The 13,938-nt window shown below is 41.3% G+C and overlaps 1 protein-coding gene across 4 annotated transcripts in view; it reads left to right on the top strand.

Annotated features, from left to right (window-relative positions):
• DICER1 (dicer 1, ribonuclease III) overlaps nucleotides 1-13,938 on the top strand; it is a 70,712-nt gene that overhangs the window by 47,523 nt on the left and 9,251 nt on the right. For all 4 annotated transcript variants that reach the window (XM_046647219.1, XM_046647221.1, XM_046647220.1 and 1 more), the window contains 9 exons: nucleotides 1,281-1,460; nucleotides 1,692-1,905; nucleotides 2,108-2,261; nucleotides 3,193-3,375; nucleotides 3,661-3,766; nucleotides 4,206-4,381; nucleotides 5,395-6,178; nucleotides 9,479-9,634; nucleotides 12,694-13,576. In XM_046647219.1, coding sequence (XP_046503175.1) covers nucleotides 1,281-1,460; nucleotides 1,692-1,905; nucleotides 2,108-2,261; nucleotides 3,193-3,375; nucleotides 3,661-3,766; nucleotides 4,206-4,381; nucleotides 5,395-6,178; nucleotides 9,479-9,634; nucleotides 12,694-13,576 — 2,836 coding nt within the window. The remainder of the gene's footprint in view (nucleotides 1-1,280; nucleotides 1,461-1,691; nucleotides 1,906-2,107; nucleotides 2,262-3,192; nucleotides 3,376-3,660; nucleotides 3,767-4,205; nucleotides 4,382-5,394; nucleotides 6,179-9,478; nucleotides 9,635-12,693; nucleotides 13,577-13,938) is intronic.

Genomic DNA, 13,938 nt, shown 5'->3' with positions numbered 1-13,938 from the left:
CGAAATCAGTGGTTCCAGTGTGTTGCGTCCAGCGTGGTACATGGCGGCCAGCAGGATGCATGCACTGAAGCATCTTCAAGTGTGACTTCTGCTGTAGCCACACTGGCTGAAGTATTTACTTTTAAAATATTTGTTAATCTTGTTGCCTCATAAGAACCCCAAACAAAAGCAAAATTTTGGTGTGTACTTTCATCTTAGACTAAGTGTGTCGTTCTGTTTTATTTTTGCAATTTTACTGAGTTTTTACTTTTAAAAAATTTGTACTTAGCTAAGTATTCAAGATTCAAAATCATGTCAATTTTTCAAAACTCATGAATGTTACTCATTTTCCTGAAATGTTTGTTTCTCTCAGTTTTCTTGCTCTAACATTTACCCCAGAGATCACGGCCTAGTTTCATGTGACAGACATTATCACTAATAATAAGGAAGCATAGTACTGCCTTGCATCCTGTCTAATGATGTGTTCTGTATTATTTGATACTCATTAATGATGGCCATCTCTTGGCCAGTATTTCTGTGCCTTTTAACTACGGACGTGATCATTTATGTCATTGAGCCTCAGAAACTGCAAGAATGTTGGGTAGGGTTGTATGAATATTGAAAGCTTAGAAACAATCGCAGATTAATTAAATTATGGTTTATTTGTATAATGAGATAGCCATTAAAAATGATGATATTGATTTGTATTGACCCTGAAAGATATTCTCATTGTAGTAACCAGAGATAAAAATCAGGTTTTGACAGTCTTTGTTGTGTGATTCCATTTGTAATGAAAGATACGTATATGTAAACATTTATATACATTTCTGTGTAGGAAAAAGTCTGGGAGATGATGCAGTATAACAAAATGTTAATAAAGGTTATCTTCAAGTGATAGGACTATATGGGGTTTTAGAAAATTTGCCTACCTTTATTTTCTCACATTCTACACTAAAAAACCCAAGGAAGAAAAGAATTTTCTAGTTAACAGGAATAGATCAAATGAATAGTATTTTTTTGAAAAGATCCTACAGTGTTTGTTTTATGTAATTTTGGTATTAGCTATATAGTCAGCAGTACATTATAAGGTAGGTACCTGGGGCCACCTTGCAGCTCAGACCTGAGAAATGCTGACTCTCCAGTGGGGCTAAGCAATTGGGAGGTCTCATGCTTTGGGTATTTTCTTAGCTTTTTCTCATCAGCTTTTAGTAAAGCCAGGAATATATTTGTTTTCTTGCCAACATCTGGAAAAGAGCTGATTATGCTTGAGCTTGATGCTTAATTTTTCTTTCTACTTCTAGATTCCAGAATGTCTGCGGGATAGCTATCCCAAACCGGACCAGCCCTGTTACCTGTACGTGATAGGAATGGTTCTGACCACACCTCTACCTGATGAACTCAACTTCAGAAGGCGGAAGCTCTATCCCCCTGAGGACACCACAAGATGCTTTGGAATACTGACAGCCAAACCCATACCTCAGGTGGACACTTCTTAATGCTTTTATGTTAAAAATATCTTGTTTTTTTTAAAAAAAGGAAAAACTTCTTAAGAGTAACAGCCTTTTGTTACCTCGGTATGATTAATTTTTATGAATTGAGGTATCTTTTCTATTTCCTGATAGAAAGCATCATTCCTCTTTGAAGTTAACTATTTGTAATGGGATAAAATGCCTGTTAACCTTGAGGGGTGCTTTATTTTTCTTTTTGCTAAGATTCCGCACTTTCCTGTGTACACCCGCTCTGGAGAGGTTACCATATCCATTGAGTTGAAGAAGTCTGGTTTCACGTTGTCTCTGCAAATGCTTGAGTTAATTACAAGACTTCACCAGTATATATTCTCGCATATTCTTCGGCTTGAAAAACCTGCACTAGAGTTTAAACCCGCAGACGCTGACTCAGCATACTGCGTTCTACCTCTCAATGTTGGTAAGAAGCGCCTGGCTCTAGAGCCGCCACTTTCGCTAGCTAAGAAATGAAAGTTGTGCTTGACAGTTAGCTTGTCTGTACTACAGAAATCTCTTACTTTGATAACTCTGAATTAGACACATGTATGAATATACAGCTTAAGTAAGAATCTTATCTGTATTATTATATTTTACCAAGCTAAAGAGTCTTTTTCTTCCCGAAGTTAATGACTCCAGCACTTTGGACATTGACTTTAAATTCATGGAAGATATTGAGAAATCTGAAGCTCGCATAGGCATTCCCAGTACAAAGTATTCAAAGGAAACACCCTTTGTTTTTAAATTAGAAGATTACCAGGACGCAGTTATCATTCCAAGGTAGGTGTTCAAATGGAAAGCAGAGTGCTGGCGATCTTTGTTTCAGAAGACTCACTCGTTCCTGGGGACGGAGTGGACTGCGACTTCTCCGTGGATGTTACTGTAGCAACTTGAAGCCTCTCCTTACCGTGGACGTGTCTTCTCCAGTTTATTTCCTTAAAAAATGAAACCTGAAAATACTGTGGGGGTGGGGATTTTACTCTGTGAAGGTCAGATAATCTGAATGCTGTTGCTTTCTTCCTTTAATCCCTAAAGTCTGTAGAGTTTGATCATGAATAATAATTTCTTAAAATTTTTATAAGAAATAAATGTTATTAAGTGCAATGAAAATAGTAAGTCAGAATGCTTTTTTCCTTACTTTGTAAAAATTTAGGAGATGAAGTTTTTGAGCAATAAGATTAAATATAGACACTTGTCAAGGAATTAGAGTACAACTGTAATTCAGCTTTTCTTTCTTTTTTTTTTTTTGTTTTTTTGCACCTGAAAGCCATATTTTTAAATGTTAGCTGTCGTCAAACTATCAATGTCATAAATGGTGCAGTTTATGTGGCAAGTGTCTTTCATGTTTAGCTTTAGTAATCTACAAAGTATTTACTCAGTGTGGATATTGAAAGTTTTCTGTACTGTTATTGATGAAATGAAGAGATATTTCAAGGGGCCATTTAGCTTTCATGTGTTATCAACCTATAGATATTTAGAAGGTTAATAGCGAAGAAGGTAGAATGGAGTCAGTCTTTTACTTGATATATAGTTCTCGTCTCAGATCCACTTGACATGTTGTTTGGAATCCAAGTTTTCATCAATGTTATTTATTTTTAACCTTGTGAACTCCTACTTTAAAATCATAATTTGCATTTCCATATTAAAAACAGTTGTGTTTTGAGAGTAGTTGATTTAAACCAAAAAGTCACTGATTGTTTTTCTTTTTTAGATATCGCAATTTTGATCAGCCTCACCGATTTTATGTAGCTGATGTGTACACTGATCTTACCCCACTGAGTAAATTTCCTTCCCCTGAGTATGAAACTTTTGCAGAGTATTATAAAACAAAGTATAACCTTGACCTGACCAACCTCAACCAGCCGCTGCTGGATGTGGACCACACATCTTCAAGGTGAGGCGTTTCAGAAATGGTGCTTTGGTTTCACTTGAGGCATTGTTTCCAGCAGTCAGTAGGCAAGTGTAGAGGTTTGCTGTCCTGCCCTGTGTCAGCGCCGCCCCCCCCCCCCCCCCCCCCCGCCCCCAACAAGATCAGGAGATCCTTTGCAAACACAGTTGCCCAGAGTGTGCCCCGGGGTCTACAGTCGGTGATTTGTGGGCACCCTGAGGTGGTAGGACCACTGTGAGAGTGTACTTGTTTCTGTCTGTCTGATAAAATTATTTTGACTTCTATCTATAGACTTAATCTTTTGACACCTCGCCATCTGAATCAGAAAGGGAAAGCTCTTCCTTTAAGCAGTGCTGAGAAGAGGAAAGCCAAATGGGAAAGTCTGCAGAATAAACAGGTAATGAGTTATTGTTGCTAGCAAACTTAATATTTTTAGAGATAAACTTGAATTTATATTATCAAGTAAACTGAGTGAATTTTTTTGAAGTTGCCCAACCTTTAGGTTTTGCTTTATTTTAATTAGTATTGTGTGTTGACCAATCTTTGAATGCCTTTTTGGTGAGTTGGAGAGGTTTGGCTTTTATACTTGGTCCATTGATACAATTATATCATGAAATCATCCTTATAAGTCCTAGGATAAACCCCATTTTCCTTAAAGGATTATTTGTAAGTAAAATAAAAAAATAAAAAATAATAAAAATAGAATATTTTTAAAAAGAAGATTTTGCTAGCATTTATGATTTTCGCCTTTATGAGTGAAATTGGGCTTAAACTTTATTTTTTATTCTTCTGTGTGTTTGCGTTATATTTCTCTCTCCCCATGTTTCCTTGCTCAGATCCTGGTTCCAGAACTCTGTGCTATCCATCCAATTCCAGCGTCACTGTGGAGAAAAGCGGTTTGTCTCCCCAGCATTCTCTATCGCCTTCACTGCCTTCTGACCGCAGAGGAGCTCCGAGCCCAGACGGCCAGCGATGCTGGCGTGGGAGTCCGATCGCTCCCCGTGGATTTTAGGTATGCCTGTGCTCTCAGCCAGAGGAAACGGGTCATGAAACCCTATTCTCAGAAGAACTGAACTAGGTTCAAATTTTAATTTCATGTAAAACCATTCTTGAAAGGTTAGGAAGGTCACGTGGGTGCCTAACACATGAAATGAGGGCATCGTTTGACTCTTGAAGTGGAAATCTGTACGTTGCATCTTTGAGTCCTGTGTTCTCGTAAAGTTACAGAGGGAGATGAGACCTAAGGTGACGAGTCATTGTTCCTCCATCAGTTTGATGGCACGTGAAGTGGACGGGGGAGCAGTTCTTTGTTACTCTGCCGACATTTTAAGGCTGTTTTCTCTTTTATAAAATCAAATGTGTATTAAAAGGCAGTTGCCTCAATATGTTCTTTGTCTCCCTCGTTTTCTTCCCACTGGTGAAGTCTCTGCGTTCTAAGGAAGTTGTTGGTTTAACCCCTCAAATTAATTTTGGTTATCCAGTTGGCAAGACCAAGATGGTTCTGAGGATTGAGGAACCTTAGAATGGTAAAATCACAGCTGCATTTATTGAGTACTTACTACAGTGTCAAACACGGGTTTAAAAGCTGTGGCCTGTATTAGATCATTGACCCATCGGGACAATCCTGTGCAGTAGGAATTGTTGTTAACCCCTCTTCCGAGTGTGGAAGCTAAGGCACAGAGAGATTATGGACATTGCCAGAAGTTACCCAGCTACTTAACTGGAGGGCCTGGGATTGTAGCCCACGCAGCCTGTGGCCCCAGGTCCTGCAGGGTGATCCCAGACTCCATGGTCGCCCCCACCACGTGCTCTAGGGCGGAGGGTTAAAGCAGTGCGGCCAATCGTTTCTCCCTTTGTAATTGATGTCGTGCAGAGTTCCTGTAATGTCGATTTCTGCCTTGGAAAGGTTTGCCTTCTAAAATAGTATATTTATAGGGATCTTTATATGTTTTATTCAAATTGCTCTTGCTCTAAGCCGAGCCCTGTTCAAGGATCTGATGAAAGGTTATAAAAATGTCTTTGCAGATACCCTAACTTAGACTTTGGGTGGAAAAAATCTATCGACAGCAAATCTTTCATCTCAACTGCTAACTCCTCTTCAGCTGAAAACGATAGTTACTGTAAGCACAGCACAATTGTAGTCCCTGAACATGCTGCACATCCAGGTGCTAATAGAGCCCCCTCTCCAGAACACCGTGACCAAATGTCTGTGAGCTGCAGGACGCTGCTCAGCCGGCCGCCCGGTGAGCTCCCAACTGAAGTTTCAGCAGATCTGGCGGCAGTTAATGGTCTTTCTTACAGTGGAAATCTTGCCAACGGCAGTTACGATTTAGCTAACAGAGACTTTTGCCAAGGAAATCAGCTGAATGACTACAAGCAGGAAATACCTGTACAACCAACTACCTCATCTCCCATTCAGAGTTTATACAATTATGAGAACCAGCCCAAGCCCAGCGATGAATGTACTCTACTGAGTAATAAATACCTTGATGGAAATGCTAACACATCTACCTCAGATGGAAGTCCCCTGACGGCCGCGACGCCTGGTACTGCAGAAGCTGTGAAAGCGCTCAAGGCCAGGGCGGATTCTGAGCAGAGTCCTTCTCCTGGGTACTCCTCGAGGACTCTGGGCCCAAATCCAGGACTTATTCTTCAGGCTCTGACCCTTTCAAATGCTAGCGATGGGTTTAACCTGGAGCGGCTGGAAATGCTTGGAGACTCCTTTTTGAAGCATGCCATCACCACCTATCTATTTTGCACTTATCCTGACGCTCACGAAGGCCGCCTTTCGTACATGAGAAGCAAAAAGGTGAGAGAGAATCCTTTTATTTTGAGAAGTTACAGTGGTTCCTCAGTGTGCATCCAAGCGGTTTGAAGCATTGGGTAATTTCAGAAAGAAGGGAAGCCTTCCCCTCAGGGATTGCCGCACGGACGCGTGCAGACGCAGCCGGTGGCATTCCTGCCCAGGCGCGGGCACGAATCTGTTTTTCGCTGATGAAGCACTCTGGGTTTGGGGCTTTGCTGATCTGTTTGTGCCTTATTTATTGATAGAAATTCAGTTCAAATGAGACTGAATTTGTGAGAGCGTGTGCGTCTCCTAGATCCTGAGGCTGATGGAAAGAAAGAGTGTTCAAGGAACTTGTGTTTTACTTTAGGTACTCAGGAGGATGCTGTCTTGGCATACAAGGCATACAAGCATGGCTAAGATGCAAGTCTTTCCTAGAGGAGCTCATCTTCAAGGGTTTGGAGAGCAGAGAGGGGAGGGAGCAGCACCTTCCCCAGCTAAGGGACTCTCCAGTGAAGGAGAGTGACTCCTGCTAGAATTCTGAGTGAGCAGTGCTTGACAGCCCAAAGGAAGGGCGGGATCTTAAGCTTAGTGTGCATTTAAGATTTAAGGAGGAAAAGTGATGAAGGTAAAATATTTAAATGAAGATAAGAGGTGTCACAAGGCAACACAAGTAGTTTACAAAGCTGCTAATTGTGCTAAGCACTCAGCAGGAAGGAATGTCACTTGTGATCAGGGAAGATGTTGATGGAGGAGGTGCGTTCACAGTGTGGAAACAATGAACACATGGCAGAGCCCCTCTGCTAAACTGTGGCGGTCAGAAGTATGGAAGGACCTGAGAAGACTTACAAAGGCGGGTGGGTGGAAGCTGTCTGGAGGAAGATCTTCAGGGCTAGGCTGGGAAGTTGTAGCCCTCTTGAAGGGTTTTTACATAAGGGGCCATCAGTGAAGTGGTGGTTTTAACTCACTCTGGTAGCAGAGTGCAGTGCAAGTTGGAAAGCCAAACCAAACCAAGCTGAGCCATTGGTTGGGCTTTGAGTGTAAGCTTCTGCAGAGAATGGAATGGACCTGGAGTTCTGGGGGTGAGGAAAGACTGAGGGGAGTGAGATTTCACAGGAAATAAGGATTTTAGCTAACACTCACAGTGTTAACCTAGCCAGATGCTACTATTGTCACTGTATGTATATTAATTACCTAATTTAATTCTCATTATATTTCCGTATCCTTTTATTTATAATTGCGTATGCTTTTATTATCCTCATTTTGTAGATGAGGATACTGAGGCAGGAGAGGTTAACTTGCCCAAGGTCACATGGCAAGCGCGTGGCAGAGCCCAGACAGTCTGGCTCTTCACCGTCACACTGACCTACGTCTGGTGCTACTCTGTAGCCCAGGCACTGCACTGAGCCTTTTACAGACCTCCTCTCACTTATCTTCCCCGCGAGCCCCTGAGGGGTAGCGATCATGTCCCCGTTGCAGGTGAGAACACTGGCCTGGAGAGATTCGTTAGCTTGTATAAGGTCATCTAGCTAGTCTGGGCTGCTCCGGAGTGTGTCTGAGGCTGGAGTCCATACCCTTCTCTCTGCCTCCAGTCTGGGTGGGAGGCAGAGGCACTGGTGATGCAGTAATGACAGCCATATGAACCAGGAAGCTGGGGTGGTGACGGTGCAGGTGGTGAGGTAGACAGAAATGAGGGAAGACAGGCTTAGGGTTTTTAGACCTCACGGATTCTCAAGTGAAGTGTTCAGACAATTGAAAATTTAGGGCTTAGATACGGTTTGGGGGAGTGTTCTTCATAAGTGTGATAATGGAAGCTCTGAGAACAAATGGGATTTCTAAGGGCTGGTTGCAGGAAGAAAATATCAGAGGCTAAAAATGAGTATAAAGTAACAGTATTCTTTGTTAGGTAAGAAATAAATTGTTGACATTTTGAAAATTCATCCGTTTGCCCAGAAAGCTTTGCCTCCTCCTTGCCCGCAGAAAGCTGTATCACTCGCTCAGCCTGGTGTGGAAGGCCCTTTGGTTGTGCTCACACCCAGACGCGCTCGTCCCCTGACCAAGTTAAGCGCCTTGCTGTGCATCTGTGAACTCAGGCCCACACCCTCGCTGTGCTCCTTCTTGGCATGCTCGCCCCGTTTCTGCTTGTTGAGTTCTGCCTGTCCCACCTTGTGCCTTACCTGGGTCCTTCCTCCTTAGTTCTTTCTGCGTTTTCCATCCTGCCGACCATTCCTGTTAACTTAGAGTGTGATTTCCATCCCTTTCGAGTCCCCGTTGCATTTCACCGTCTTGTTGGCGTTTGTGGCCTGTTCTCAGCATGGGCAAGGAGACTAGCATTGACTTAAGCTGCTAGGTTTCAGGCGGGTGGGAGAGCACGTTAGCGCACAGTGAGGGTCCTGTGTAGACTCCTGTCCCTCCCAGCCGTGTGCTTGGCAGGGCCTGCTCCTCCGTCTGGCTGACTGTGTTCTCGGGGCTGCCTGCAGTGTCTCCCCCATGGCGGGTGCTCATTCAGGGATAGCAAGTATGTGGGGAAAAGGCTCGAGAAGTTCTTAAATCAAAAGGAACCCAGTTTTTAGGAAAGAAAAGTGAGATGGATAGTTCTAGACCCTAGCTTCCGAGTGAAGACTAGAAGACGTGGAGTGATGGAGTAAATTAGGGAGAAGATGGAGGCCTGAGGTAAAGCAGACCGAGGGGAGGCGGTAAAACTGTCTTCTCGAGGGGCGTGAACGTGCAGTTGCTCTTACTGCCTTTTGCCCTACTTTAAAATGGTTGAACAAAAATGTCTTAAAATGCCATCCCAAACAAAGGAATAGTGTTTGAGAAAACGCTACAATTGAAATCACATTTGTGGCCTAGATTCTAGGAATATAAAATTACTTTAGCTTTGTTCAGTGTGAATTTTCACTTTAGGTCATTTTCCCCTTTTATTTCATTGGGAATATTGTGACACCTTGGACTTTTTATGTGGATTCTTTTCTCTTCTGATAGCCCCAATTAGCAATTTGCATTTATATTATCAAGTTGTGCTTTTAAAAGTTTGAAATTGTTTGAACTCGTTCTTCTGACTTTATAAGAATTTGCATATTTATAGACATCAATTTTTTCTGATCTACATTTTATATTCAGAAATATCTAACTACACTAAAGGATATGGAATACATGGGAATTTAATATTTCCCATTGTGAGTAGGTAGGAAAACTATACTATCCTTGTAATTGATGCCCAGTTATGAAGGACATTTAGCTGAGAATATGTTAATATGCCTGGTATGAATTCCTGCAGTGATCATTTGTGGATAAGTGTCTCATAAATTTTTTTTGCTAAAGGTCAGCAACTGTAATCTCTATCGGCTTGGAAAAAAGAAGGGACTGCCCAGCCGCATGGTGGTGTCGATATTTGATCCCCCTGTGAATTGGCTTCCTCCTGGTTATGTAGTAAATCAAGACAAAAGTAACACAGATAAATGGGAAAAAGATGAAATGGTAAGTTTTTGGTAACTGGAAGGATTTATTTTTTGGTGAGGGGGAGAAATTGTTCTATTAATTTTTGTTTCTTTTCCCTGGTATGTTTAGAGTAGAGTAGATATTTGATATATTGAATTAGTCCTCTAAATTGACTGTCTTTTCATTGAATTTAGAAACAGTGTTGTGATTTTGATGGAGGGCAGTTTCTGTTATCTTCTTTTCCAGAAGCTGAAGAGTATCTGATGTCGTGACTCCAAAAAAAAAAAGCACAACCCCGTAGCATTTCCCATCCATATTGCGTATTACAGTTTCTCCCAGATGCTTCGCTCTGTTCAGTGAATGACTTTCCAGTGAACTGTGCTGTCTAGCCCGTCTGTGAAATAATTGCAGTAAAATCTTGCTTTTCTAGCTCAGGGTTTTCACAATTAGGACTATTTCTCTTGTGACCCCAAAACCAAAAAAAACCATACATAAAGCTTGCAGTTTTCTAGAAATAGTTTAAATCTTGCCATTGACTTAAGAAGACTCCAGATATTGGCTACAGCTGCTCCGTTTGTCTTGTCTCGAAGGCCAGCAGAGGGCAGCTCGGAGGGCCTCGGAGGTGGAGGGGACCCGTGGCAGTGGGCTGGGCAGGACTTGGCACGTCTGCAAGTGAAGGGCCGGCTCTCAGGCAGTGTCGCTTCTCCGGCATGCATGTTGCCTTAATGAGAAACTGGCTCCTTGATGCTTCGTTTTTACTGCAGGCCAGCAGTGACACTGCCACTCCTTTCACAGGTTCTATTTTCTAAATGCACGTTTTCTTCACATCTCCTTTCTGACGTGTATTTCCTATATATCTGACTTAAGTATTTCCACGTAGCATGCTCTGTGACTCTGTTTGGATTTTTACCTATTTATTGAGTATATTTTTAACTCATGCAGTATTTGACTTATTAAAGAAATTAAACTTGTCTGGAAAGCATTAAGAGAATATTTTAATGTAAGTTGGGTTAGAAAAATTACGTATTTTTTAATTAGTGTAGAAATAGGTAGAGCCTTAGAGGAAAATGTGTAGATTTTGAGAACTTAGAGAAAATATTGTATTTCTGTGAAAAATATCCCAGTAACGATTACCCTGTCTTGGAAATACTGTTTCATAGTATAATGGTTCTTTTAAAAAACTTTTTAGCATAAAGTTGACATTGGCATGTCCTTTTGATTTTAAGAAATTTTTTTAAGATATGACACAGAATTTTTATTTTACTTTCCTTAACATTTTAGATTACCTGGCACGTTGGTTCTTTTGAATACATTAAAAACACTGTTCATATTTTCACTTAATAAGTTGAAATAGGTCCTTACATGATGCTGGAAAGCATGTGCATGTTCCATTCCTGTTGTACCCGCCTGCGTCCTCAGCAGATAGGAGTAAGTGAAGCCTTTGCACATGGAGGCCAAAGGTAGTCATGCCTCAGGTGGGAAGCTGCCATGAACTGTAAGAGAAACGAAAGCTTCATGCTGGTGTTTCTTTAAAGGAGCTTGAAGTGCTCTTGGAAACCATCTAGTGAGTGGAATCCCATGAGTTTGCAGCTAAAGAAATGGAAACCCAGATGCATTACAGAACTTCACCCAAGAACACAGCTTATTTGTGGTAAAACCCACTTCTTTGTTTTTTGAGCTCTGCCAAGTTTAGCTTACAGTAGCGCCTTTCTAAGGATATATAAGGATTTTTTTTTAATTAAAAAATTATTCACTTTGATTTTTTTTAAATTGCACTTTGGCCTTTTTTTCTTAAGGACCACACAGTAGTCAAAAATATCTCATGTCCCTTAGAAAAGTATAGGATTTTAACAGGAAACAGTTCCTAGAGGCCTGCCGCTGTAGTTTCTTTTGGTGTTCTTTCCTTTCTCTTGAAAAAATTTTATAAACTTTTTTTAATAAAAAAATGTAAAAGTATATAGTTGTTGATACATGATTTGGCTCACTGCTCTTATTTCTTTTCAAACAAATATGCTGTATCTCTTTTGAGTCTGGCTTAAAGTGAAATACTTGCAGTGTTTAAAGAATGCTTGACAAAAAGTTTGAAAACCTCTTTGTCAGAATACTCTGGAAAATGGTCATTGTGGAAATTGATGATGGGTGAAGCCCACCCTCCTGCCGTCCCCCCAAGGTGAAGCCTTGTTGTTGCTAGTGCACAAGAAATTTGGCATCTTTCTAGCATTGCAAAAAAGTCACATCATTACTGAATCCTTGCCCGTTATTAAGGTTGTCATTCACAAATAAGCTTTTGCCAAAGAAATTGGAATTAGCAAAGATCTCCTGACAGAAATTGGATTGTTGTGTTTCATGTTAGTCTAAATTTTCTTGTGTTTTTGTCAGTCATGCTCTAATCTGTTTCCCTGATTACTATAGCTCAGTGGAGGGAAAGCATGCTTTCCCAAGTTCATGGCTTAGTTCGCTGATCACTTTTGGTTTTCAAGCAAAGCAGTTTAGTTTCACATTGTAGCAAATGTACTTTGAAGTGGAAATAGGGACAGAAAAATTTTATCATAAAACCTTATTGTACATTTTTAATATATGAAGATTTTTAAAATATATTTATCAATTTTCATATTTTACTCCTACTTCATGGCAGAGATTATGCTTTTTCTACATCTGGAATTTAATTTTATTAATTTGAAAATCTTGAAAACATTTTAAAACATCGTCAGCAGAATTGAAGCTCTCTCTGATCGGCACGTGAGTGCTTTCATTGTGTGCCCTGCCGAGTTAGAATTCTTAGCTGCAGTTTTGGCTCATGGACATTAATTTTAACTTTATATCCATGGACAAAATCCTTAACTTAAAGCTTCATACTGGATGAAGGTCATTTTATAACTTAGAAAATGAACATTCAAAGAACATGTTTTCCTTTGTTTATATGATTAAATAACTTATTTTATGTTAATTGAAAACAAATGGCCGTGATTTTAAAGTTGCCTTTTAGTATTTGTGGTTGTCATTTGAAATTATCCATAACCCTTGCTTTTATTGAGTTTCAAACCCTTTTAAAAACAGCAGCTATGTCTCCCCTGCTTCCCCATTCCCCCTGGTTTCAGACAAAAGACTGCATGTTGGCTAATGGCAGACTGGACCGGGGCTTGGAGGAGGAGGAGGAGGAGGACCTGCTCTGGAGGGCTCCGAGGGAGGACGCCGACGACGACGACGATTTCCTGGAGTACGATCAGGAGCATATCAAGTTCATAGACAACATGTTAATGGGATCTGGAGCTTTTGTCAAGAAAATTTCTCTTTCTCCTTTTTCAACCACTGATTCTGCATATGAATGGAAAATGCCCAAAAAATCCTCCTTAGGTAGTATGCCATTTTCATCCGATTTTGAGGATTTTGACTATAGCTCTTGGGATGCAATGTGCTATCTGGATCCTAGCAAAGCTGTTGAAGAGGATGACTTTGTGGTGGGGTTCTGGAATCCGTCAGAAGAAAACTGTGGTGTTGACACAGGGAAGCAGTCCATTTCTTACGACTTGCACACTGAGCAGTGCATTGCTGACAAAAGCATAGCCGACTGTGTGGAAGCGCTGCTGGGCTGCTATTTAACCAGCTGTGGCGAGAGGGCCGCTCAGCTTTTCCTCTGCTCCTTGGGGCTGAAGGTGCTCCCGGTAATTAAACGGACTGACCGGGAAAAGGGCCTGTGCCCGCCTAGGGAGAATTTCAGCAGCCAACAAAAGAACCTTTCAGGGGGCTGGGCTGCGGCCTCTGCAGCCAGCTCTCGCTCTTCTGTCTGTAAAGACTTGGAGTACGGTTGTCTGAAGATCCCACCGAGGTGTATGTTTGACCATCCAGATGCAGATAAAACCCTGAATCACCTTATATCGGGTTTTGAAAATTTTGAAAAGAAAATCAACTACAGATTCAAGAATAAGGCTTACCTTCTTCAGGCTTTCACACACGCCTCCTACCACTACAATACCATTACTGGTAAGGAGCCCCAGACCAAACTGCATTCTCTGAAGATGAGACCTTGCTGAATCGCATTATTGTGGCCTATTAAAAACAAAAAAGCTATGCATGTACAGAGTTAGTGCTTAAGCTGCATGGTCGGGGGAGGAAGCAAGAGAAAAATGAAAGCACCTTGATTTTCCTCCTCTTTTGGGGAGCGTGCACTGCTCCTTCACTCTGGTAGCTGGGAGGCTAGCTCTCTCATGTCCTTACATACATGTCACTTTATATGCTGCATCGTTAGAGAAGGGTGAGCCTTAGTATTTTGTTTTATTTTTCCCGCTTTATCCTGCCCTACTGTCTTTCTGATGCCTCTCAGCACTGCTTTTGGTTCTTGATTT

This window comes from Equus quagga, chromosome 20, assembly GCF_021613505.1.
Source record: "Equus quagga isolate Etosha38 chromosome 20, UCLA_HA_Equagga_1.0, whole genome shotgun sequence".
NCBI lineage: Eukaryota > Metazoa > Chordata > Mammalia > Perissodactyla > Equidae > Equus > Equus quagga.
This window is presented reverse-complemented; position numbering and strand designations above follow the sequence as displayed.